Source organism: Fringilla coelebs (genome assembly GCF_963513975.1).
Source record: "Fringilla coelebs genome assembly, chromosome: 6".
NCBI lineage: Eukaryota > Metazoa > Chordata > Aves > Passeriformes > Fringillidae > Fringilla > Fringilla coelebs.
Genome location: NC_140034.1, coordinates 51,829,846 through 51,855,365, shown reverse-complemented (window position 1 = coordinate 51,855,365; position 25,520 = coordinate 51,829,846). Strand labels below are relative to the sequence as shown.

The following is a 25,520-nucleotide window of genomic DNA, read 5'->3' as shown; positions in this document are numbered from 1 at the left end:
TGCTTTTAAAGACAGTCTCTCAGGAGGAGAAAGGTATTGCGGTTTCCAAGGAGCTCATAAAAATATTTGCAAGACTGTTAGATGTTAATGTGAAATTTTTTTTTAAATAAAAATGTAATTACCCAGTTTAAAAAAACATCCCAAACTCTCTCACAAGCAGCAGCTCAAAGAACAGCATGTCACTGTATAAAAAATTAAAGTATACTTTGCATAGTTTCCCATCCCTAAATTGTCTCTGTACTAACCACAGGCATTGACAGTACTGTCTGCCGCCATTATATTCAAGGCTGATGCACCTAAGCCTAGTCTAAGTGATTTTATTCTTCTCTAAAGCAGTTTGGCAGGAACCCTCCCTCCCAAGAGCCACAGCAGGCCCCTGAGATCACTGGGGGTTGTGTGAAGCACCTTGCCCACAGCAGTTTGCTTGGAGACTGGCAGGAACTCATCCCACCAGAGGTTTTCACACTCTCTCTAAATTAGACAATTTACTTTGGGAACTTTGAGCTACAACAGTAATAAGGAAAGTGCCCAAGCAGATGCAAATTTACATTACAAAAGGATTGAAAAGAGTGTCAGAAAGCAGGTAAATTTAGGGTGGTTTTTTCCAGAGGGGAAAAACCAGCTGAGGGACCTTCCCCCTCAGAATTTTTAAAGGAAGAGGGGAGAACCTGAACAGAAAGGAGACTTGAATTACTTCATCCTGAACTTCCTGTTGTTGGTAGAGAGAAGAACTGCTGACATGAAATTAGAACTTGATCAACTATTGGAAACAAATGATCCCAAGAGAACGTGTGTGCGTGTGTTGAGGCATGCACAAATGGCAGTTCCTGTGCTCTGCCAGCAGCTGGGATGGCACAGGGAAGCAGCTATGGAAGGCAAGGATGTGTTGTAACCTCTTCACCATTTCATCACCTATTCTCACTTCACTGAGAGCAATGACCTTTTCTCCTTGCTTGCTGTGGGAGGATGGTGGCATTGCCTCAGCCCAAATTTAGAGGGCCTAAGTTAAGTCTGCATGTGCTTTGCATGTTGTGGAAAGGGGCACTTTCCTGCCTCAAGGAGAAGTGAGGGACAATGAAAAATGTACACATTCCACCACTTCCAGTGAGCTTCTGGGGAGTCTGCTTGGACCTCTTTGTATGAACTCTCTTATATTTTACACTGATTTTGGGCACCCCACTGATCTTTCTGTTTCTGCCTGTTGCATAGGACAGGGAAACAAAGAAAAACCACCACTCTCCAAATTGACCTTTTTTTTCTTTGTCCTTTAAGTTTCAAAAAGAAAGCTTTAAAGGAACCCAACAAAAAAAGACACCCAACTTTAAACTTCTCTTTTGCAGTATAGTAAGGATTCTGGAAGGGTTACAGGGCAGATCTTTGAGCTCTTCCTAAAATAATCTCCTTTATGCTAAAGAAAGCTTTAGTCTGCCTTCAAATAAAAACACAAGGGCACCTACATTGAGTCAAAGTAAAGGCCATACTACTGCACCATTTCATTTCCACTAGCAGATGCTGGAGAGCACTAAACAAACAGGCCAAGCATGTAGTGATGCATTCCCCATAATATGCTGCCAACCTCCAAGCAATTTGTGGTTTATGAACTTCCTGAACCAGAAGTCACATGTTTCTACCTAATAGCCATGGACACATTTTTCTTCTATGAATTTATCTAATTACTTCTTGAATCCAAGGACATCTTAGTGTCCACAATATCCTACAACCAGTGCTTCACTTTGAGCTGTTTGAAACAGCATCTTCATTCTTATTGAACCCATCACATGGGAGTTTCACCTGCTGTTTCCTAGTTCTGAAACTGGTGCAGCCAATGACAAGGCACTACTCTTTTGTGGGCTACCTAAATTTTTATGAAATCCTATCATATACTTACCATGTGTATTTAATTTCTTCCTGTACCTTTCTCAAGGTGTGTGAAGCTATGAAAAGAGTACCCTGCCTCACTATGAAGAGTGCATGGACATGGAGAAGAATCACAAAACCACATTTCTTCTTTTAAGAGAGATCCAAGGTTCTAACCATTGAGCTAATGTTTGGTTTTGTAACAAAAAAACCCCATATACCAGGAGTAGTTCCTGGAAATTCACTTCTACTGACTGTCCCCTAAAGGTTCCAGCAGTACCATTCAGTATAAGGTTCTGAGATGAAAGCTTGAAGAAAACATTTTTTCCTAAACAAACACACAAGTGCGCTATAGAAAACAAATTCACATTACAGAATGAAAAACCTGTATTGAGTTAAATAGGATGAAAATGCAAATTTATTTGCATTTACAGAAACATTTCAGAAATTATGATTAATATAGCTGCTGGTTAAGAAGGGCAAAGTTGTGATTGATTTAATCTAAATCAAATAGTACCTGTGGAATGTATAAAATCTTGTGATTACAACTCAACTAACATTGAATTACCTTTTATTTCATGAAATGTTAAAGCACAGCATCACAACACAATTTGACTACCTGCCTTAGGATCTCTCAATTCTAACAGACAGAAGCATAATGAAAAGAATAGTGAATAAGCTATTTAATTATCCTAACTAGCCTCCCAAATTTTGACAACGCTGTGACGTTAAGAGGACAGATTTTAAAATATATTCTGCTCTTTTTCCAGAGCAATACAACCACTGATGTCAATTATCCAGCAACTGGGACACAGCTTAACTACAGTCATGGAAGTTGCATCACCCATTACCATACTTACATCATGCTTTACAGAAGCCTGGGAAAGTAAACAACATGAATTTTGTGCATCCTACTGCATATTTACCATTGAAAATATAGATCAAAGAAGTTTTTTTCTGAACTGTCTGATTGTCTTTTCTACACTTCATACTATGTGTTGCCCTTGCTCAGTACACCAGGCCATACTCTTCCCATTCAGGAAAAAAAAAATTAATCCAGCAATAGTGCCTGAACAAGAATAATTCAACTTTGTCCTCCTTTGCAAACAGTGGCCTTCCAAGAGACTCCTTTGCAATGCTATAGGATAGAGAAGATTATCATTTGGCTGTCTAAATGGCTTTCTAAATCCTACTCCAGTTCAGGGTTCAATCTTTTCTCCTTTTTCTGGAACACTATGCACCAGAGCCGCTCAGGACAGTGAAGCACTGTCATGAAAACTTGGTGATCTCTTCTAGGAGTCTGAGACTCTCCCAGTTACAACTTCATTTCTTAAACAATTGGCTTGTGCTGCCAGATATGTTGCGCTGTACATTGTTTTAAGACATGATGGCTAGAGAAAATGCCTTGCAGAGTACCTTGGCTGCATATTGCTCCAAAGCACTGATGGTGTCAGGGTCGATGGCAGCATCTCCTGTGTGCAGGCCTGCCACCGTGCCATCAGCCTGGATGGCCAAAATGGTGTCTGACTGCGGCATCTGCACCGTGTGGTGGATGTAGGCAGTGGTTCCATCCTCCAGCTGCACAGCCTGCAGGGCGCTCTGGTCATAACTGTCTGAGGAATGATATTGCACAGTGTTAGGATTCTGAAAGGAGCAGCAGTGTGTTACAGGAGAAACTACTGCTCTCCAGGAGGTGTCTCCTGAAGTCATAGACACATATGAAATATATGGGAAATATAACCGCTAGTTTATAAGAAATATAAACACTTAAAATAATACTATGAATAACACAGGAATTTGTTTTCAAGACAACACCTTCTCTAGTTTTACTTCTATGCTTCAAAAAGTACAAAAAAATTTATATTGATCTAGCTTTATTTATAAAGGAAATCAGGAACACAAATATGCTTTCTATTTCAAATCCACCTATAATAAAATGAAAATAATATAAAAGATATACTGATATCATTACTTCAGATTTTAGAATTCATGGGTCTCACATTTTAAGAAGAGAACCATGCAAATATGCAAAAGAACCACAAAATATAAAACAACTTTTAACAAAAAAATTCTGTATTACATTCTTTCTTCTTAATATTGTTGGTTGTAAAATGTAATTGTCACACTGGTTTAAACAGACTTAAAATATAAACTTGATCACTTTTTCTAGAGAATGGTACTGTTTCCAAGACTAGTGTAATCATCTGCAGAAACAGAAGTTATCACCTGGAATAGCTACATTTGCATTCTTGACTGTCAGCTGTCACATTTTCTGCCCTACTACCTAAAGGTATAAACTCACTTTAATGTGATCCTGGCCTAAATAAATGGTGAAATACACTGGGTTTGATTTCATTTATAACTGTTCTATGAGGCCCAAGTCAAGAACTGAAATAGTCAACAATCTTTGGCTGTCAAAGTTAAACAAGGAATTCACACTGGGAATCCCATTAAGATGATAGTTTTTAGAGAGTATCCTGTTAAACATTGCTGAAGTTCAGTTGGACACTGAGGTGACAAATCCCACTTGCCAGAAGAGTTACCTTTCGAGGTGTGATGAATAAATGCTGTGGTTCCATCTTCCAGCTGAACCGCCTGTCCATCTTCCAGACGCAGGCTCTCCCCTGCTCAGGAGGAACAATTACAGCACTTCAGCAAGACTTCAAAGAATCCTTAGATGGAAAGATTAAACACTAAATACCCAGGATTACAAAATACCTAAGATCTCTTCATGATTATTTCCATTAAAATAAGAAATCAAGCTATTATCATGACTTAATTACTTAATAGCAATATTTATCAGTAATACAATATTTTAGAACATATTTCTTGTATTATTGCACTCACTGCTTTTAGGCATAGGTACATGTTGAACATAAGCAGCAGAACCATCTTCTAATTGAATCACTTGGCCATCCATTAATTTACCATCTGAAATATATAGAATATTTTTAAGAATTCTAATTGTGTAACACATCACAGTTTTAATACACAGTTGATACTTTCTAGATTAACATATAAATAAAATATCAACAAGAAATAATGTTTGGTAAATAGAAAGCACAGTGTGACTGTACAGAGCTTTTAAAATTCTGGGATTAAAAAACCAGAAAAGGTCTTCTGTCCTGTCTGTTAGGCAGAATGTTGATATCCAGGTTTGAACCATAAAGATCTCTTCACTTTTGTTTGACTCATGTTCTGAACTTCATTTTTGCATCTTATTAGTGACAAAACAAAAACATTTATTTTATAGCATTACCATAATTTCCCACTGGAATTGGAACTTCAGAAACATTGTACAGATTTTGCCTGACTTTCAATGCAAAGAGAGGGTCAGAAAGGAGAATACCACTTCAGTGGCCATCAGTTGCTCTGCCTACCTTTAGAATTGTGCTGAATGTAAGCAGTGGAGCCATCAGCCAGGGTAACTGCTTGCAAACTTACACCTTCCATGTTTTCCAAGTTGTCACCATCTAGCAGGGAAAAAAGGTTCACCTTCACTACAACCAGCATGGAACCCTAGAAATCTCAGCTGAAAGACCTCCATAAATGATGACATCCCCTCAAAGCACATTGGTTTGACAAATAAGAAGAGCAAGTAATTATTGCTTGCTTTCTGGTTTCTAAGCCTGGGACACGTACTAGGGTCATATATTCTAGATTTTGCTCTGTAAACATGACAGCTAAATGTTATTTTCCTCAACTAAAAAAAAATACAATGTCACTGAATAAATAACTACAAAGCTGAGGTTTTTAGGAGAACCATTAATTAAATAATCAGAGCCAACAGTGAAATAATGGCACACATATTTGTATTGATAATTTTGTTTTGACAAAACTACTTGTCATTAATACACACAAAACTATTTAGATTAAAATGCAGATTTAGGAGAGAGTTTGTAATCATGTAAAATCATAACAAAGCTGTCAGGAAACACCAAGTTTAAGCCAATTTCAAGTCATTAATCTATTTTAAAACTGAACTTGCTTAATACATACTTAGATATCAACTGAATTTACAAAGTATAAAACAGTAAGACTATACAAAGAATAAAGTCAGAAAAAAAAGAAGAAAGAAAATAATATATTTCATATATTTTTGGCACATTTACACTTCTATTATCTTAATTAAAAAATAATTTCCATCCAGAATTAAATTAGTGAATTTAATCAATCTCAGTTAACTGTTTCCTGTTGGACTTTTAATTCAGAATACACAATATGAATGTTGGTGTTTTATCTGAGTTTCAAAGAGAAAAGACATAATAATGTAGATGTATTTTAACCTGAAGGGTCACCTTGCACAGCTACAGCTTCTGTTAGACACAGAGTCACGTGCTGGGCCTCCATTCCTCCTCCAGAAAATTCCGTCATTCCCTGAGAGTCTCGATTGATCTGAGCTAATAACATTGTCTACCTAGAAAGAAAGTATTCAAAAACAGAACATTGAAATACAGAACCAGTACTGTAATCCCAGCTTAATGTGATTTTTTATATAGCTGCTACAAATATTTTATGTTATGTTTTGCATAAAATAGATGCAAAAAATGATCTATCTGGAAAATACTTGGAAGGAATAAAAGTTATCTGAAATAGATAAGTATTTTACTTTATTTAACAATTAACTTAGACGTTAAGGACTTCAGGTAGCACCTATTTATATAAAGTGCATCAACCACATTTAAATTTCAGTTAAATATAAGTGTTTTAACCAATGTACAAAGACTAATGGTGGTAATGACAATACAGGTAATGATACCTATTTGTCCCCAGAATTGAAATAAAGCTGACAATTCACTCATAGTCACCCATGACAACAGGAGGGCTTTATCTGTATAAACCAAAGATCTCTTCAGTGCCAGTAAGAGGCTTAAAAACAACACACTGCAAAAGTCTAACTGAACAATTCAACTATTTCCCTAGATTTTCCAGAAAAGTTTCTGTTTAAACAAAAACAAAACAATCTGTCCTTTAAAATAATGAAGTATCCCATGATAAAATTTGTTAATTAGACAAAAGGCCAGTGATCAGAGAGTGACTGCTGTATCTCACAGAACCAGACAGAACCATCCCTTTGCCTACTCACATTTTTACCCAGGCATGTTTTAATATGGGAGATCACATCACAGCTTTTAATCCTACTGTGGTTCCATGACCTACTGGTTTATAATTCAGGCTGAGAAGAATCATCTAGTGGGTTTAATTTATTTATGAGTACCTTTATAAATATATTTAACTATTTTTACCTCTACAGTCCAGAAATCTGCTCTTGAATAAGCAATTAATCAACAGTCTCAAAGACCACTGAGAAAATTGTACTTTTCTCAAAACTAAGGAATGAGGAGCACAAAATTAGACCAGGTAGATACACCAGTGTGCCCACAATATTTTAGAAAGCTGCCACATTAATTTAGCAGTTAACAATTACATCCAAGCAGTATTTTCCAAATACATCCAAGTGTATACGCAATACTTTGTATACACTTGGATGTATACATCAAATACTTTTTCCTAGAACTGCAGGCTCAGTTTCTTATTTCCAGTTAATGGAACAGATACAGCTGAACAAAGGAAGTGGAAAGCAAGGGCACTTTTGGGAAAGTTTTAAACCTCCTGCTTTTTTCCTATGTAACATTGAAAATCATACAAAAAACCCCCTAAAACATTAGTAATGATCAGTACATAATTCTGTAAGAAATATGCCTTCCAAGATCAGTAGCCTCATAATTTCTCTCTGGAATATTAAGGAAATTAAAATACTGGCTTGCACCAAGGAATTTGAACATTGAACAACTGGCATCAAAAAGATGCAATTAAGAGAGAAACCAAAATATAATTCAAAATGAGTGTGAAGGGATTTTTTTAGGATCCAAGAGAAGATGGGTAATTCTTCCCAACATCCTTTTCAGGTAAAGAACTTTTTACAGAAAATGAGGCCTCTAAAAGAGATGCAATACACAAGAAAAGGAGAAGCCATCCAGACTAAATTGCATTTATATACATAGATGTCTCTGAAGAAAATGAAATAGGAAAATTTGTTTGAATACTATAATCTAAGAGACAAGGAACTGTATGAGAATATAGGAGATCCTATATGAGTTCAAACTCTTCCTCTGCCATGTCCATGACTGTGAGTTTGGAAAAGTAACTTATTTTCCTACTCCTCATTTATCATCCCCCATCTCAAAATAGGCAGAAAACTTTCACTTAGGAAGCAGTTTGCTCACAAACCAAAAATCAATTATGATGTAGTTACAGAGTCAGCCTAAGCAGGCACAGAAGCAAAGCAGCCCAGCATTCGTGTACGATGCAGCAAATAAGATCAGAAAACTGCTGCAGTTAAAAAAAAAAAAAAAAGAAGAAAGAAAAAAAAACCCAAACAACAACAAAAAAATCCCCCAACAACAACAATCTAGCAGTAAAAGGGCACTTTTATTCAGCCCAGTTTGCAGGGGCTGCTTTTCTGGAGGTACTACCAGCTTGTAGCAAGTTAAATTAACTAACTATTTCTGGTGTTACATGCTAGTGGTACCCAGAGGCTGGCTGATAACAGAGGTCTGTATTGGCAGCATTTTCCATGCACTCAGTTTTCAGGACACCTCATGGAAGCAGGCATGGAAGCTATACCATTGCAGCCAGCAGAGAAGAAAGGCTTCACAACCACAGATGTTCACTGGAACTAGAGTGAAACAATTCCAGCAGACTGCACCTGAGCGGCCTTTCAGCTTGGGTCTACTCGAGGACAATTCCCTCTCTTAGGCAAAGTATCTTTTGAGATCCCCAGCAGCTTTAGTATCATCATCTCCCTTCCTGCAGGACTCATGGCTCTGCTCCCACCCTTGGGCAGCAGCGAGGGAGGCAGTGCATGCAGACAGCTGCAGAGTTCCGAGAGTCTGAGCAGAACTACAGGCTTAAGGGGTGAGTAGCTACTTTGGAAAGAAAATAAATCTAATGCCAGATACATTCAAGTGCTGCAGGAGCAATAGAATTTGTTTAAATTGTTTCACAGTGTTTGTTACTGTAGCATGGCTATCAACTCACACACACGGAAAACAGCTGAAGGGAACTGCTGCGCACACAACAAGGGCTACAACTTGCTTCTGTTCCAGAGGATCTGGACAATCATACAACCTCACACAAGAACTCAGCAGCAATGCAGCCTGTTTCTCCCAACTGCAGCTTCTTTCAATGGTCACTTCCAACATAGCCTTTTCTCAATCCTCTGTCCTTCCACTAAGTTCCTTATCCCCTGCTTCATCCCTTCTCCTTGTACCAATTTTCTTCCTCAATCCTATCACAATACCAAATTTCCAGGACATGCCTCTTCCCAGCTATAATCCCATCCTTCTTGTCAGAATAATATAAAACACTTCCATGCCCACACCAACTCCTTCTGCAACCACTCTCCAAGTCCTCTCCTGCTGCTGCTGTGTTCTATGAGCCCCTCACACCCCTGTCTACCCCCTTCCTTCCTCTCTGTGTCACCAGCTCATGCTCAGACCCACCTTGGAAGTACATCTCCCACAAGAGGCTGGAGCACTGGGGTCCCCCCAGACAGCAGCCCCAGCTTTGACTCGCTCTGCAGGGACACAGCAGATTTGCTCTGACACTCTGCTGTTCAGGGAAAAGAGCCCTCAGCCCAAAGTGGATGTGCTGCTCCCTTCCAGACTCTCCTCTTCCTCCCCACTGGAGAACACTGACTAGCCAGACAGGGCAGGACAGATGCAGGAAGGAAAGATGCAGAGTTGGCCTGTGCTGCAGAGAAAAGGGTCAATTTATCAGAGGTAATGATGCCACAGCATTACTTGGTGAGAGTAGTCAAATACAGGACAAATTGCCAAATCAGGTATGGACTCTCTTATCCTTGTAGAGGTTAAAGCACCTTGACACAGCCCTTGGCAACCTGGGCAAATGAGACTGCTTTGATCAAGCTTGAACCAGATAAATTTCTGAAACTCCTTCTAACTTCACCTGCTCTCTGGTAATCATTTCAATAATGCATACAACTACAACAGCATCACCTTGCTGTTCATGTATCATCCACCCTGCAAAATCTACTCTCCTAACATTTTAAAATTGCTTTGCTTTTTCAAAACCAGTTGGTTTACATCAAACTCAAATCTCTTCCTTGCCTCCACTTCAGTCACTCTCTTCAGTTTCTATCAAATTGGTCTCCATCATTTTTTCAATCTGAATCTCACCAGCTTCTTTCCCTACTCCATATCAGTGCTTTTATTCCTCTGCATTTGCATCAGTTAGCTTTTTTCTTTAAATCTCCTGTCTGCCAGGAGTTCTGTCAATAAAAATCTAGGAGAGATTTCCTTTACCCACTTCAAATACTGCAGCTCATTAGTTAAAGGCAGCTGAAAGTAACCATTTTTAGGAAAAGCCAGGAACCCTGGGTGGAGCCTACACAGCAGCTTGGCAAGATTGACACACGTGGAGTCTGCTTCATCTCAAGAGCTGTCTTACAGAAAAGACAAGTCCAGGCTCACTCACAAAGTACTCACTGAAGTGAAAGCTTGAGAGTTGGCTTTGTGAACTCTTGCAAATCTTCACAGATCATACGCAAGTTGCAACTGTCAATTTCCAAAGGCACATCAATGACGATATCTGGGCAGACTTTCACAAGGACACTAACGTATCCTGCATTCCTGAAATGATTAGTCACCAAAACATGTCTATGGTATCCATGCAGAGAAAATCTTACCATTCTTTTAGATGGTTCAAACACTTCTCAAAAAAAAAAATCAGCCTGAGGCAAAAAAATTTGACAGAAAATCTCTGAACTGAAAAGTGTGTGACCACAGGCAGCCACCCCCTCTCTAACACTGATCCCTTCAACAGCCTCCAGCAGGACACAGAGGTGCAAGGTCTTCTTAAAAAAAAACCCAAAAAAACAAAAAACCACCACCCCCTGCAAATTATCTGAACAGAAAAAAATAGGCACACATTAAATTCTCAACACTTGGAAACCAAAGGCATGTGAGGGGGGAAAGGACGGTTAAAAAGAAGAGATTTTTCATGAAGAGCTCATGAAGTTGCCTATCTAGAGAGCACCTCCTGTAATTTTTCCTCCACCAATATTCAAACAAATAAAATTTTCTGGGTCCTATCACTTACTTTGGAGAAAAGATGCAATGTTAGAAGAAAGGTTTTTATGTAAACTCAATGTAGCAGCTGGAAAGAGGAATCTCCACTAAAACCTAGGAATCATCCACTAAAAAACAGCAGGTGGAATTCAGGCAACTGAAAAGCAAGGGGAGAGCTGGCAGAGGGCATGGCAGAAGGCATGGCTGCTCTGGAGGAGAAATGGGGTTTAGGGCACTTGGGAACTCCAGCAGCTGAGAGGAGAGTCCAGTGTGGCTGGAAAATAGCAGAAATTAGCAATTTAAAGAATAACTGCACCACTGTATTGCTGGACAAAGGAAAAATGCTGCAGAGACAGTAGCAGAAACTCCTTAGAGATACAAAGATGATGCTTAGAGGATGATTAATGAGAAATGGAATAAAGTTTGTAATAGCAGTCATGGAAGAAAATTTACTGTTACAAATACAAAATTAGAATGTGCAAACAAACTGGGAAAGAATGACAGGAAAAAAGCTACTGGGAAAGAATGACAGGAAAAAAGCTACTCTAGACATTCAACAACTTTGTGATCATTCACTCCCCTCATGCAGACAGCACTGAGAAGTTTGAAATAATATGCCTTTATTTCATTTGAAAAGAAACATCACTTTTATTTTAATACACTTCTAAATGATGTACAAAACCATTGTAACTTTATAAAACATAAAAACAGCAAATAAAAACCAATCAAGAAGGGTAATATGGCAAATAATACATAGCCTCACAGTAGTGAAACTTTTATTAAGGAATTTTAGAAAACTGTATTCCCATGTTTGACAAAGCTGGATCCCAAAATCAATTCAAGAATGTCTGCAGTGTAACATAATGAAGATTTTTCTGAATTAAATATTGCTTCCTTAGGGTCCTTGTCAACTGATACGATTCCAAATAGCAATTGCAATCATTGCAAATTGCAAATAGTAATTTCACAAAACTAGTCTGAGCAACAAACACGTAAAAACTGAAAAACAGTACCTATAATTAACAATCTGGTTAAATACACTTCAATTGATAATTCATATGTGTTACAGCCTTCTGTGTCTCAGTGCAAAAAAGTCTGACAGACTGGAAAACTGACTATTCCACACAGTTTTTTCAGGCAACCCAAGAAGACTTTTAACACTTCTTCCCCCACTACTTACATAAAGTCATTTGTCATCTTTAAGCTCAGAAATAGACACAGGAGAACTAAGACTCTTTTTACAATCTTACCTCTGCTCCCCTAAGTAGCTGCATGATAATCTTTTCCAGTATTAAGCAGAAATCTGTAACAGGGTCATAAATTTAATCTAGATCCTGTGGGTGCTTTGATCAAACACTTCAGGAGACATGGATTTCCTCCTTCATCAACAGCCCTTAACTTTTCCAGGATTTTAGTGCACTGAAAAACTGGGGTTTGTGCTGCTGTCAGTCAGACTGGCTTTCAGTAAGCAGAACAACTACTTAAAGTTGGGCACTTCTTATTGCTATGTGCTTTCTCAAATAATCTCAATTTCTTTTACTGTATTTCCTCCAGTCTCTTGTAAAGGCAAAACATAATTAAACAGCAATTTCCACCACATTAATCATCCACAGTATAAAATGGAAACAAGGCTGAAATACAAAATAAAAACCTCTCCTACAGAATCTGGTAACATCAGTTGGCTTCAGATAATTTAGTAGCAAATCACACAATCCCTTTCTAATTTCCTACATGGTAAAGAAGGGTTGTGAATAAACAACAACAGGCCCTAAGTCTGGTCCTGCAGAAAAACCTGACCAAGTGCGAGAGCACTGTCAACTGCACAAGCACAACATACACACTCTGAAGCAGTCAAACTCAAGGCTCCTTTTTATTCTTTTTACAGTGTTTCAACCTTTCTGTTCCACGAGAGATACATCCTAATAATGCAGTTCAAGACTAATTCACTGCCACAGTGTTTGCTATTTCTTCAGAAATGAAAAATAAATGCAGGACCAAATTTATCATTGCCTTAACCACACATCAGTCTGATTTAAGTGTGAGCAGTGGGAACCACATTTAGCCTGACAAAATTACTTCATGTTCCAGCAGTCTTTTCCCCCCAAAAGTAATTTCCATTCAGTTTATAGAGCAAATGCTATCTACAAATTGTGACCGTTAAAAGTATTGTCTGATATCAATGCTTGCATTTTATAGAAATTAATAAAAAAAAGGATTAACCAGTGCAAATAAATAATATTTACAAATCCTTAATCTAACTAATGAGATTATGTGTGTGTATTTTCACTCTGTGGGAATGTGAAGGCTGCTATTATTTTCAAAGGTATGGCATTTAAACACAGGAAGATTTAGAAAGTCACCCACCAACAAGTCCTACACATGTGAGAACATTCAGGCTGATCCCAAATATGACTTCTAACTTCACATATTTTTCGAATATATTAGAGAAGAAATTACTGGTTAATGAAAGGAGGCCAGAGTAGTTCCATCAGCACATGAGCTCTCAGCAGTACTGACAGAAGCTAAACTCCCTCTGCAGCTCTGGGACAAGCAGTTCACAGCAAACACCCAGTTCCACGATCACATCTGCCCTGGGTGCACCATTCCAGCAGCATGGCTTCCTGAGCCAGAGGTTTGAAACAGATTTGGGAGTTTCCAACAGAGCCAATTCCAAAAATCCTGCATGGAAGCTGACAAGCAATTGAGACCCATGCAGCACCGTTTGCAGAGGTGTAGACACCAGGATTCCCAACTTTTTCTATTAATTAAGTACAAGAAACCATATTAATGCAGCTGGTCAATGAGCAACCTGCTAATGACTCAGTTATTGTTATTATTATTAGCCATAGTAGTGCACAGCAGCAGCAGTTTGGCTGGACGAAGAGCCACCCATATAATCTGTCCCAAACACCAGATTCAAGCATGCCTGAAACACCCGTGTATCATTAGGAATGCTGGGCTGTGTGCATGGAATGCCAAATGCAGCTGCAGAACTCCCCTACCCAAACAGCCCATCAAGTTTCTCTCGAGGCAGGTGTTGTTGTTCATTTCTTCTCTCCTGGCCAAACTTGTATTATCAGTACTCAGGCATACCTTCCTTTCTAAAGAACCTCAAACCCATTTCTTTATTGCAGACTGACCGGCAATAAATTACTTGCATTTTAATAGTCAAAAATGGTTTGGGTAACTAATCATAATGTGCACACTCAGAAAAAATGCTGAATTGCAGGTGAGCCGATTTTCTGAAAAACTTAGAACATGACTAACAAAGATGAAAAACACCCAAACCTAAAGTAATTTTACAGCACATATTAGTGAGATAAAGCATTTAATTCCGAATTGATTTTCACCCCGGAAGTATAAAGGGAAACAGATATAATGCACCTAATAAATGAATCAGTGTGTTTTTAAAACTACAGGCTTTTGGTTTGTTTTTACCATCAAGTGTATATATAGGTAAAACATGTATGCAGAAGGCATCCGGCCAATGCATGTCACAACTGCATCTAAGTCACTCCTAGAAATGAGCAGTGATGCCTATTTACCCTAAAAAAACATATACAGTTAACTTCTGAAACACTTCATGGGGCTACTTACCCCTTAAATCATAAAACCACCAGTTATATCGGTGTTTTAAATAAAACTGGGAACATCTGGTGATTAGATGTACAGTTAAGGGCTAAAAATCTGAAAGAAACTGAGACCTACTATTTCTATTGCTGTTTTACTTTCATGCCAAACAGACTCCTAACTTTTTAACTGTCAAGCAATCACAAAAGTCTCTTATTTACGTCACCAAAACAAATGAATCCTGGCCATGCCCCTTCATGCCCTGAAAATCCACTGAGACTGCCAACAAAGAGAGGAATTTTGAGGGGGTTGTTTTGTGTGGCTATGAGTTAATTAGCAATCTAATTAAGTAAGTGCATTACAGATGTATCAGCATTAGCCATGACAGTTAATGGCAGTGCTTTAGCACAGGCTTGTATTTCAGGAGCTAAAGGGGCAGCCTGCTGGATTGCCAAAGCCAGATTACAAACAGAACTTGTAACAGTACATCACAGCCTACAAAACCCTGTGCAGCACCACGTCAGCTATGTATGAATATACTTAAAATATGAGCAAACCAATTAACTTGCAAATACAGACCCATCTTCCAATTCTAATCTGTCATCAGAAATGAAGTCCAAGAGTATTGAGCGGGTAACACAATTTTCTGCTCAAGTGTGTACAGAGGGCAACATTCTGCAGACAGTAAAATACAGACCGAGGTAAACCTTACATAGTTTTAAGTGTAACTCTGATGTCATTCTTGAAAATTGCAAAACCCGCTGGAACTGTAAATCCCCTTTGAAACTGAAAATTTCATTTATTTAACAAGTGTTATCTTGGTGGAGCAAAGTACAGTCCCACTATACAATTAAAATCCAGCCATGTAGCCCAGAAAATTTTAGCAGAGTAAGTCACTGGAAGCATCTACAAATTCAGTCCAACTTGGTTTGGAGTAACTGATCAATGATCCCTGGGGCACAGAGGGGGAGAAGCAAAATCATATTCCCTTAAGAAAATACAACTAAGGGCCGATCAAGTTACACCTAGGTACAGGCAAAACCCCATAAAGCCCAGAGTGCTGAGATGGGTCCCTAGGCTTCCTTCCCCTCCTGCCTAGAAATGGTGTCCATGGAGAGACACCTCGCTCAGACTGCTCTCTCAAGGCTCAGAACAAGAGCTATGCACACCTCAAGTTACAGGAATTTGCACTTCAGAGCTGAACTCCTGGGTACAAGAAGAGGATCCATCGGTGTGGATCATAGTGGATCTTAGGGATCCATAAGCTAAGCAGAAACTTTCCTCCCATCTTTTGTGATACAAGCCACAGGAACAGACTACTCAATTCACTCTGTCTTTGCCAGGTGCGCTGATTTCCTCGCAAGAGATAAAAACCCAAGCTGTCCCCAATTAATGCTGAGCAAAAAGCACTGCCGGTGAGCTGCAGAGATGTAGCAGGAACACAGGGAAAGAATCAGTGAGCGGCAAGGCAAGGCTGGCCTGGGTGCTGTGTTGTGTACCTACGTGTCAGGGGAGATACAGGAGAGCAAGGGAGGCACAGATCACGGGATGGCCAAGGAACCAGGTACAAGCCAAAATGCAGACAGGAAAAGAATAACTCCAAGAGCACCAAGACGGGTCCCACCCTCCTCATGAATATTTGCATTCTGGCCATTGTAAGGCCTGAAACTGGAAGAATTGCCCTGATTATCTGCGTGTGTAGAAACCCATCCAAACTAATCCAAGCCCTTTGGAAGACAATTGGCCTCATGGGCGCCTGCTAACGACCCTCCAAAAAGCAATAGCGCTTCTCAACGACTCCACCCACGTTGAGAAGGTGTGAACGCTAAACTCTTCAGGCGAGGACTCACGCACAGCAGCAAGGGAAGACCAACATCCCGTAGGGCAAATGGAGCCATCCCGACCGAACTAAAGCGGAGGAACCCTCGTCCTTATCATCCCTGTGCCCATCCCACAGAGCTGCAGGGAGCAGTCACAGAGGCAGCAGAGCCAGCGCTTGGAGCTGGCCACAGCTCAAACTCCTGGAAATTCCCTTCTCCTGGACGGCACAGGTCAGCAAAACGTCCACTGAGCTGAAGCAGCACACAGCTGGAGATATTCTAAAGAAAAAACTAATTTACAGCCTAATTTTGGCACTTATTACCAGGGTCTATTCATCACTTGACTACCTGTGCCTGTTTCCTGAGAAAAGCATTAAAAGCTACACAAGAATGAAGACGGAGTGAAGACAGTGTGACTTTCTACCTGAAGTTCCTTTTACACTAATATAAAGCAAAATTACTCTTCCTCAGATAGGGTAGTACAAGTGAAATATTAATTACAACGAAAACAGTTTAAATAAATTATTACATCAATTTGAAATACACTTCTTAAAACTCTTTCAAAATGTTTATTTTTACATCTCATTTAAGCTGCAATCCATTACCAAAGCAATCATCTAGTATTTGACCACATATTCCTGAGGTTCCTTTTCTGCAGTGATACAGACAAATGGCTTTTGACACAAACACAGCTTGAAAGCTCAAGGCATGAATGCAAAATACAAAGAAACAAGCCATGAAAACACGGCTGCACCGTACTCTGCCATTCTAAAGCTGCATGGCAAACGCACAAAGCTAACAATCTATCATGTGGATGTTAAAAAAACTGCTAGTTAAGCATAATCTAATTTCATTCTTCAGGTATCTAGAAGCTACAACAGAAATATCTGTTGTATAAAGTCTGCAAAGACAGGTAACAGACAACATTTGATACAGACTCTCCATAAAACAAGAGGAAATGTTTGCTTTGAAAGACTGGAAGGTTGCAGTTCCTGTGTCACTGGGCTAGAAATAACACTCCTTACAAATACTGGTATCACTCTGCATACGATGGCAAAACCAATTCTCTGATAGGTCAAAACGAAACCTTAAAAAAATTAAAACTTAAACAAAGCTGCTCAACCGCAGCCTTAACAGAAAAATTAAACTTGCACGGGAGTCACGTCATTTTTTTCTGGATGAAAAAGCACCACAAAGAAGGCCTTATCAGAAAACAAAATAAAAATCTTTGCATTATTGCAGGCCATTATTCTACGGGAGCAGCTCCTCGTTATCCCGTTCTATTAGAAGTTGTAGAGAAAAAAAAAAATGAAGGGAACAAGAGCAATAGAAAAAAAGAACAAAAAAGTTAAAATGCTTTTGCATTCTGGCGAGGTGATGCAGTAGAGCAGCAGGGTTTGAGGCGGCCGGCCGGTGCCAGGAGCTCTCCCGTGAGAGCGCGGCCAGGCCGCGCCGCAGCCCCGCGGCTCGGGCGGGCACAGCGGATTCACCTCCGGAGCCTGCGCGGGCCCGGCCGGGGCTGCTGAATGCCGCTCGGCGGCCGACAGCGTGGAAATGCCACCTTGGAAAAATAATAGCAACCAAAAACGTGTATTTAAAAAATAGGGAAAAAAAAAAAAACCAAACCAAAAAACCACACAACGGGGAAAATGCAAAAATTTACGAGCCCCCCCGATTTAGGCACGGCGGGCGGGGGGCCCGGAGCGCCCCGGCCCGCGCCCCCCTCGCCCCCTCCCGTGACGCAGCGCCGAGCGGGCCCGGGGGGCGGCCCGGGGGACCCCCGCGGGCCCGGCGGGCGGGGAGGGGCCGGGCGGGCCCCGCGGAGCGGAGCGGCTTTATCGCCGCGGCTCTGCCGCTCGAGTCGGTGCCGCCCGCGCCCCGCTGCCCCTGCCCACCTCCCCCAGCACCGCCGGCGGGCGCGGCGGGCGCGGCGCGGCGGCCCCGTCCGGAGATGGCGGAGGGAGCATAAGGCACACTGGGTAAAAGCACATTTATATACGAACCTCGCCGAGAAATTTTCCAACAATTCCTCCGTCCGACCACCATGCACCAGGACAGGAAACGGCCGCTCGGCGCCGCCCGCCCGCCCGGCACCGCCCCGCGCCCCGAGGGCGGGGCCCGGCAGCGCCGGCTCCGCCGTTCCCATTGGCCGCGCCGCGCGCGCCGTCGCCGCTGCCGCCCGCCATTGGTCGCCTGCGGGCCGCGCGCCGGTGCCCATTGGCCGCGCGCCCGCGGCCCCGCCCCGCGGCTTCATGGCGTCGCGGCTGTGCCGGGCGCGGGGCCGCCGCCATTTTGTGCAGCGGGCAGCCAGGCGCCCGCGCGCCAGCGGGGAGCGGCGCCATTTCCTGCCCTCCCCCGGCGCGCGGCGGCAGCGCCTGAGGCGGCGCGGACGGGCAGGGCACGGTGAGGGCACGGCGAGGGCACGGACAGCGGCCCCCGGGACCCCAGGCCGCGGATCCCGCTCCGCCGGGGCCATCCGCGTTCCCTTGGGCCGTGCGCGGGCCCCGGGGACCGCACGGCCGGGCCGGGGACGGTGAGCGCTCTGCCCTTCCCGGCCTCCTGCCGCGTTATCTCCGGCTGCCATCCCAGCCCGGCTCTGGGGAGAAGGACGCTGTGCTTAAGGCTGTGTTTGGGAGTGTTATCCTTACGAGGTTTTTAGGTATGGAGACGTGCAATAAATAGCCCAAGAGCTCCCAGTGTAAGGCAAGCAAAGCGTGTTACGGTTCATTCCGTAGGTGACTTCTGATATAGCCCTGCTGTGAAGTTGACGCGAATTATTCCCATTGATGGGGCAGTTAGGCCAGCTCTGATGGACTTAATGTATCTTCCTGAACATGAGAGATGTAAAAACATTACGTTTTTCTCCAGAATAATAGTTGGAAATTCTTGCAGTCCAAAATTTCTGCAGTTGTACAAAAAAGCCAAAAAATACTTATTCCCTAGCAGGCCTAATAGCCAACAATTTTTCTTTTTTATTTTACTATTTCCTAATTGTGAATTTAAAGCCAAATACAAGCTGCAGGCATCAGTTTGTTTTGAGGTACAGCAGCAGTGAAATACCCAAGATAAAATCGTGTTTCTGATTTGCCAACTCCCCTTAATAGCTTATTATTATCTTTGCAAAATACTACAATCTCTCTCTCCCATTTTGAAATTTTACACCATCAACAGTTTGCTATAAAAAGCAGAAATACACAAACCAGCCTCACCATTTAAGATAAAGCTACATATTGACTGAAAAATAACTGATCATCAGCAGACAAAGTTTTTCCACCGGGCTCATTCTGGCTATGTAGAAAGTTCCACAGAAAAAATAATAAACCCTTAAAACTTACCAGGTATCCATTACTAATCATAATTAAAATCACCTGCATGTTTATTAGCAGGTAGTCCGTAATTATTCCACTGCACACTTGACAAATCTTACAGTAACAGTCCTAGGCCACAGGAGATTGGAATAGAGCTTTGTGGTACTATGCTGTTACATATTAATAATTCTTTGAAGACAGTGATTAAGAGAAAAAAAAAAAATAACCCAGTATGTCAGCATTTTAAAAAACTACCTGTTTTTTATATTTAACACAGTTGAAGAGAACTCTGGTTATGCTTCACATTTGTTTGGAGGAATATTTTGGAGAGGGAAATACAAACCTGAAAGCTGTGCAACTTAAGCAGGACTCTACTGTAAGGATACAGCTACATTCAAAACACCACACTGAAATAAGTGAAGATAAGGATTTGCTTTAGATGTTTATTAATCCAAGGAGATCTTCCATAATAGAAAAAAACAGAGGCTTTAAATTTCTCAGCTCTTCCTTTAGAGTTGCATTATCCTTGAAAATGGAATGGATAAGTGCAAGTTCTAGGAGGAAGATCAGTTTTTAATTTGACATAAGTGTATCACTGTAATTGATATATTGCATCACAAAATGCGCTATCACCACCAACAACAATGCAAAATTGTTTTGCAATTTATATAAATACATTTCTTGGAGCAAAGGAAAGCAAAGTTCTAGATCCATTCTTAAAAAAGATGCTCCTTGCTAGCCAGTCTAGTGACACATAAAAGCACCCTTGAAGTAAGACTGTATTCCTCACACCAAGGTAAAATTCTTCCCTTGACTTGTAAAATGTAATTGTTCCAGAACTGACAACAGCACTAAAATTGGTGATTTCCCCCTATTTTTTTGTCATCTGCTTTATATATGAAGCCTTCTCACTGCTGCTGTCACATCTGCCACGAGGCCCAAAATGGCTCAGCTGTCCTCAAAGCTTCTCTTGCATTTTTAGGATGCATTGTGAAGGTAAGCAAATACCCAACCAGCAGATGTTCAGAAATGATTTGTCAAACTGTTCCCAAGCAATGCAAGGAGAAGGCATGCTGGAAGCACATCTGTCAGCTTTTTCTACAAAAATAAAACCCTGTCTAGAGATTCCCTGGGGGCTGGAGCACGTCTGGACGTGCCTGTGAGTTACACAAACCTCCAGTGAGTTCTGCTCTGGGCATCCCCTAAAGATGCTCAGCAACTACCCCAGATCGCACCACAAGGATGGATATTCCCATCCAAGGCCTCATTAGTCAGGCTTTTCCACCTCAGGTGCTTTGCTTTCCAAGTGTCCCTTTGGTACTGGGCTAAGGCTCCGTGTCCCACCTTGGCCCCCGTGTGCAGGGAAGCGTTTACCGGAGCCAGGCAGCCGCACTGGAGAGGCTGGAAAACCCCTCCCACTGCCTGGGAAGCGCCAGCACCAGTGGAAGGCAGAGCGTGGGACTGGGCAGCTCAGCAGGGAAAGCCAAAGCACCACCAAATCCTGCTACTCTGCTGATGCAAAAAACCACACCACACAGACCAATTTTCTGAAGACTGCATTTTGAGTATCATAATATATATATATGTGCATTTCATTTTTACAGATAAAAACTCAGTTTATTTTTAACCTGTATTTAAATTTTGGAGGCTTACATTAAATTAAGGTAGCTTGTTTAATATCAATTGTAACAGCAGGTGACATTTTTATATAAAAACAGCCTAAAGAAAAAAAAAAAAAAAACAAACAACCCAAACATTTGATTTAAAAGACCTGACACCAATGATCTCAAGGCAAGATCAAACGCCAATGGATTTGCTTTTAGAAAAGAAAAAGGGGGCATTTAAGCCAACCCATTCACAGCCTCTCCCTGCTGGCTTCTTCATACAGTGGTTTTGATAGTGGTCCCAGAGGGAACTGTATTTTGCCTCTCTAGCTAAAATACTAGTTACTATAGCAACTCTGAAGGAAGAAAATTGTGGCTTCAAAACTGAAAGATTGGCAAAACTTCAAATACACTGTCTGGATCAGGCAGACAACAGCACACACTAATGCTGCAAGTGCAAAAAGAGGGGGAATGAAATGCAGGAGTAGTGCATCTGCACTACTATGAGCCGGAAAAAGAATATTCTGCACAACTGGGGGGAAAATTGCATTTATATACCAGAGCCCAGATCAGCCAATGACACTTGTTTTTAACAGATTGCATATGTAGGTGTTTCACCTATACACTTCAGTTGACCTTAAGAACTTCACGTCTCATTTACCTGCCTTAGAGAGGATAACTTTTCTTTGTGCTTACAGTACGTTTGTTCAATTTTCTAGCTTGTACAGTGAGATCTTTAAAAAAAACAAAGGACACAGAGGGTGTTGCTATTTTTTCTTTAGCAGCAATGAAATATCACTAACCCCTTTTTACATATCCGAATTCAAGTCACAACCAGAGGTGACTGCACCACAAAGTCACCAGGTACAAAACTGCTAGTTCATTTTAAATTAATAACTTGAAATTATTTTCCCCAATACATCCCTTATTTTTATATTTTTATAAACAGCAAACATTTTGCTATTTTTGTACATAGGCTAGCAGGCTTGTTTCAATATGAAAGTGCTAATTCATTTACAGATTTATCAGTTATGTAGTGCTACATTAAGTGTCCAATATTCTACATATGAACAATCTTGATAAATGGAAATGATGAAGATTAAGTAAGGCTATCTGATTACCTTATCTTATTTACATTAAAAGAATAGACACCCAGTAGTAGGGATAAAAGGGAAAGAAACTGGGCAAATACTCATACTGCCACAGGTGTAAAAATTAAGTCTGCCTTCTAACTTGTACTGTAAATGAGACATTTTAAATAGTCCTGCAGCCCATGTCTAGTTAATTTTTCCTCAGAAAAAGAAAAGCTGCCTTCATGACATCTCCTCTTGATTTCCGATCTCCAAAGTGTGTCATTTGAAGCTTTAAATTCAGATTCTTCCTATCTTCAAAAAAACCTCTGGTTTGCTTTCCAGTATCAGGTTGAATAATCAGGTCCCACTTCCGGGGCTTTTGTCCAATCTATTCATAAATTAGAGTGAGTTGTAGATAACATGAACCAGTTCTGGAACCACTATTGGGAGGAACACAAGCTCTTCACTACAATCACACAGTAGCAGGAAAAGTGATAATTCAATTCATTCCTGGGGCAGGGCCTCCAAAATTAAATGAAGTTGGCACAACTGGAGCATTGAATTTGTATCCTCCATGCTTTTCGATCATTTTGGATTCTAAAACAAAACAAAAAAACAGAAGGAAGAAGTTTTAGTATGTGTGTAGGGGGGAAGACAGACCAAGATTCTGTGACTGACCACTTTGAGTGTCTCAGAGATAGAGGTTTAACCTGGGGTTACCCAACCAAGGAATCTGCACCCACAAGTGGAAATGTGCCGGGCCCCACAGGACAGATGGACTGACTATTTACTTATTTTAACTTCTCAGTATTGTTACCACCATGCTTTCATGAATTTGTACTTTAAAAAGCCCATACTTTAGCTTTTGAACATTACTGTATTTTAGAAACAGGACCAGAAAGAATACTGCACTTATAAACTTGGTAACAGGCACACAATTCTTTCTGGTTAACATCAACAGTCTAATCAGTAACAGAGCACATGTGCAAAAAAGCAGTACACAGATATTGGCTAAATTTTTGGTGTTCCTATCTCAATTCAATAATATAAGCAGAAACCACCACTGAAGCACCAGAAAAAGCCTTTTTACACATGCTGCTACCCAAGCTGATAATTTGGACTTTAGGTCACTAGACCACAAAACATAATTCTGAGAGAAAACTACCAAGCTGATCACTTTTCAACCGGAACTTAAGATCTTTAGACGTCTCAAGTGCACATATCCATCACTGTAACTACCAGTGATTGTTAAGGTGTCTGGTTTTACCATCCTTCAAACACTGCTGTAGGACAGGGATTACTGTAAACCAGTTTTTTACAAGCTCTAATACATGGACAACTGAAAATCAGGTTGGTAATTTAGGTTGTACCTTTACTACAATCTAGATAATGCAGAAGGTGGCTTGTATTATTCCCAGGCCAAGATAACAACAACTTATTAATGTCTTATGTTGGTCTTAGAGCTTTCTCCTAAATCAAAACAGTTGCAATCTCTCTGGGAATACAGGTCAGCTCATATTATCTGGCAAATGTGCATTTTGGCTCTGTTTCTTTGAAAACAAGCCACAAAGATGTTGCCATGGCTAATGGAGCATGGCAGGGGGAGAATCCCTCACAGCTCCACAGAAGACAAATCTCTCAGCATATGGAAATTCTTCTAAGCTATATTAGTAAGGGAGAACTGTATTTCAAATCCTTCTAACAGGATGTCTCCATGTGTGGTAAGCAGCCTAAATGTAGTATCAATGTGCTGTGATAATAGGCAAGAATTTCCCATAAGGATCTGGTTGCCTTAAGTTAAACTTTACAACTTCTCTGAAAAAAACAGTACAAAAAAATCCAAACAAACACACACCTCAAACTTTTTTGTCTCCATAAAATGCAGTAGTATAAAATTACATCAAAAAATGTCTACTGCTTGACAGGAGTCACAGTGAAACTGTATTTTATAATCATTAAAACTGGATCATTCTGGACCCAAACAAGCCTTGTGAGGTGATTTAGGCTGTTCTCTCATAACAAGCACTTATTAAATGTGTATTCTTATTACCAATACTTTCACTGAAAAATTTATGAATTTCTGTTTTGAAACATCTGTAGCAACTGCTCATTAAGACAGATGATATGAGGCTGGTATATTCTTCCTACCAATATTTTTATTGAAAAAATTATGAATTTCTGTTTTGAAACATCTGTAGCAACTGCTCACTAAGACACAGGATATGAGGCTGGACTGATCCCTCAACATCCAGTCTTGACTTAAGAGTGTTATATATATTGGCTTATGCTCCAAAGTGAAAACCTAGGAAAAAAGAAAAAAATATAAACTGAATACAGGTTTAAAAATCTGTATTATATGTAATATTTAATAGGCTTAATGATGTGGCTTTACAGATTGTACAACTTCCATAATTTAGTATTCTCCTACCCACAGAACCTTGTCTATCCCAGCTGGACTATGTGACATCTCGGGAAATCATTCATCAGCTACTTGATGTGTTTGTTAACATACCTGGAGTTCGACTATCTTCAGGTAATCAAATAAATTGGTTTTCAAATCTAAGAAATTAGGACAAATATGCTTTTATTTCCTTGGCTACCTCCCCAAGTGTTTCTAGCATTCCTCTCACCTGTGGTATTGCCACCCAGTTTGTGCATGGAGGCTGGCAACTCTAAGAGATTTCTAACAATCCTGTTCTGATGGAGCCATTGTCAGGCTTGAATGAAAGGCCTGTTCTGTACTATGCTCCTTGAACACAGCCAGGGCACTGGCAGAGCCCAGGAGGCATTGCTGGCATAAAGGTGCAAGTACCGTGTGCTGCCCGCCGCTGGTCCGCCAGGGTCGCGATGTCCTGCAGCTGCTTCCTCTGCTCCTCGCTAAGGCCCTGTGTCAAAGCCTGGTACCACGCAGGGTTACGGTTCTGAATTGCTGCAGCAGAAAGAAAACAAGCCAAAGGAAAATGGTGATTAAAATGTTCTAGAACTCAAACCTTACTCACTCAGTGCCATTTTAATCAGAGTAATATTCTGTTATGGTTACGTAATTCAAGACACTTAAAGACTAGTACAGCTTCTGACCTCTTCTCTACCACTATAAATTCATTCAAGCAACTCCCTCTGCTATGGAAGTTTAACAATGGCATCTCCTTTCCAAAGAAAGAAATGGTTCAAGCCCATATTGGAAAGCCTGTTTGGA

The 25,520-nt window shown here is 40.7% G+C and overlaps 2 protein-coding genes across 5 annotated transcripts in view; both read right to left on the bottom strand.

Annotated features, from left to right (window-relative positions):
- Positions 1 to 18,424, bottom strand: part of ZNF143 (zinc finger protein 143) — a 38,131-nt gene extending 19,707 nt beyond the window's left edge. Inside the window, exons 1-7 of one of the 3 annotated variants that reach the window (XM_084207058.1) lie at positions 18,343 to 18,398; positions 10,368 to 10,511; positions 6,144 to 6,274; positions 5,238 to 5,330; positions 4,705 to 4,788; positions 4,401 to 4,481; positions 3,274 to 3,470 (exon numbers count right to left, since the gene is read on the bottom strand). In XM_084207058.1, coding sequence (XP_084063184.1) covers positions 3,274 to 3,470; positions 4,401 to 4,481; positions 4,705 to 4,788; positions 5,238 to 5,330; positions 6,144 to 6,267 — 579 coding nt within the window. In that variant the 5' untranslated portion in view covers positions 6,268 to 6,274; positions 10,368 to 10,511; positions 18,343 to 18,398. Of the gene's footprint in view, positions 1 to 3,273; positions 3,471 to 4,400; positions 4,482 to 4,704; positions 4,789 to 5,237; positions 5,331 to 6,143; positions 6,275 to 10,367; positions 10,512 to 18,342 lie in introns of all 3 variants that reach the window. The other 2 variants (XM_084207057.1, XM_084207059.1) reach the window with 2 other exon arrangements.
- A 2,760-nt stretch (positions 18,425 to 21,184) lies between these two features.
- Positions 21,185 to 25,520, bottom strand: part of IPO7 (importin 7) — a 33,482-nt gene continuing 29,146 nt past the window's right edge. For both annotated transcript variants that reach the window (XM_084208509.1, XM_084208510.1), the window contains exons 24-25: positions 25,137 to 25,253; positions 21,185 to 22,921 (exon numbers count right to left, since the gene is read on the bottom strand). In XM_084208509.1, coding sequence (XP_084064635.1) covers positions 22,824 to 22,921; positions 25,137 to 25,253 — 215 coding nt within the window. In that variant the 3' untranslated portion in view covers positions 21,185 to 22,823. The remainder of the gene's footprint in view (positions 22,922 to 25,136; positions 25,254 to 25,520) is intronic.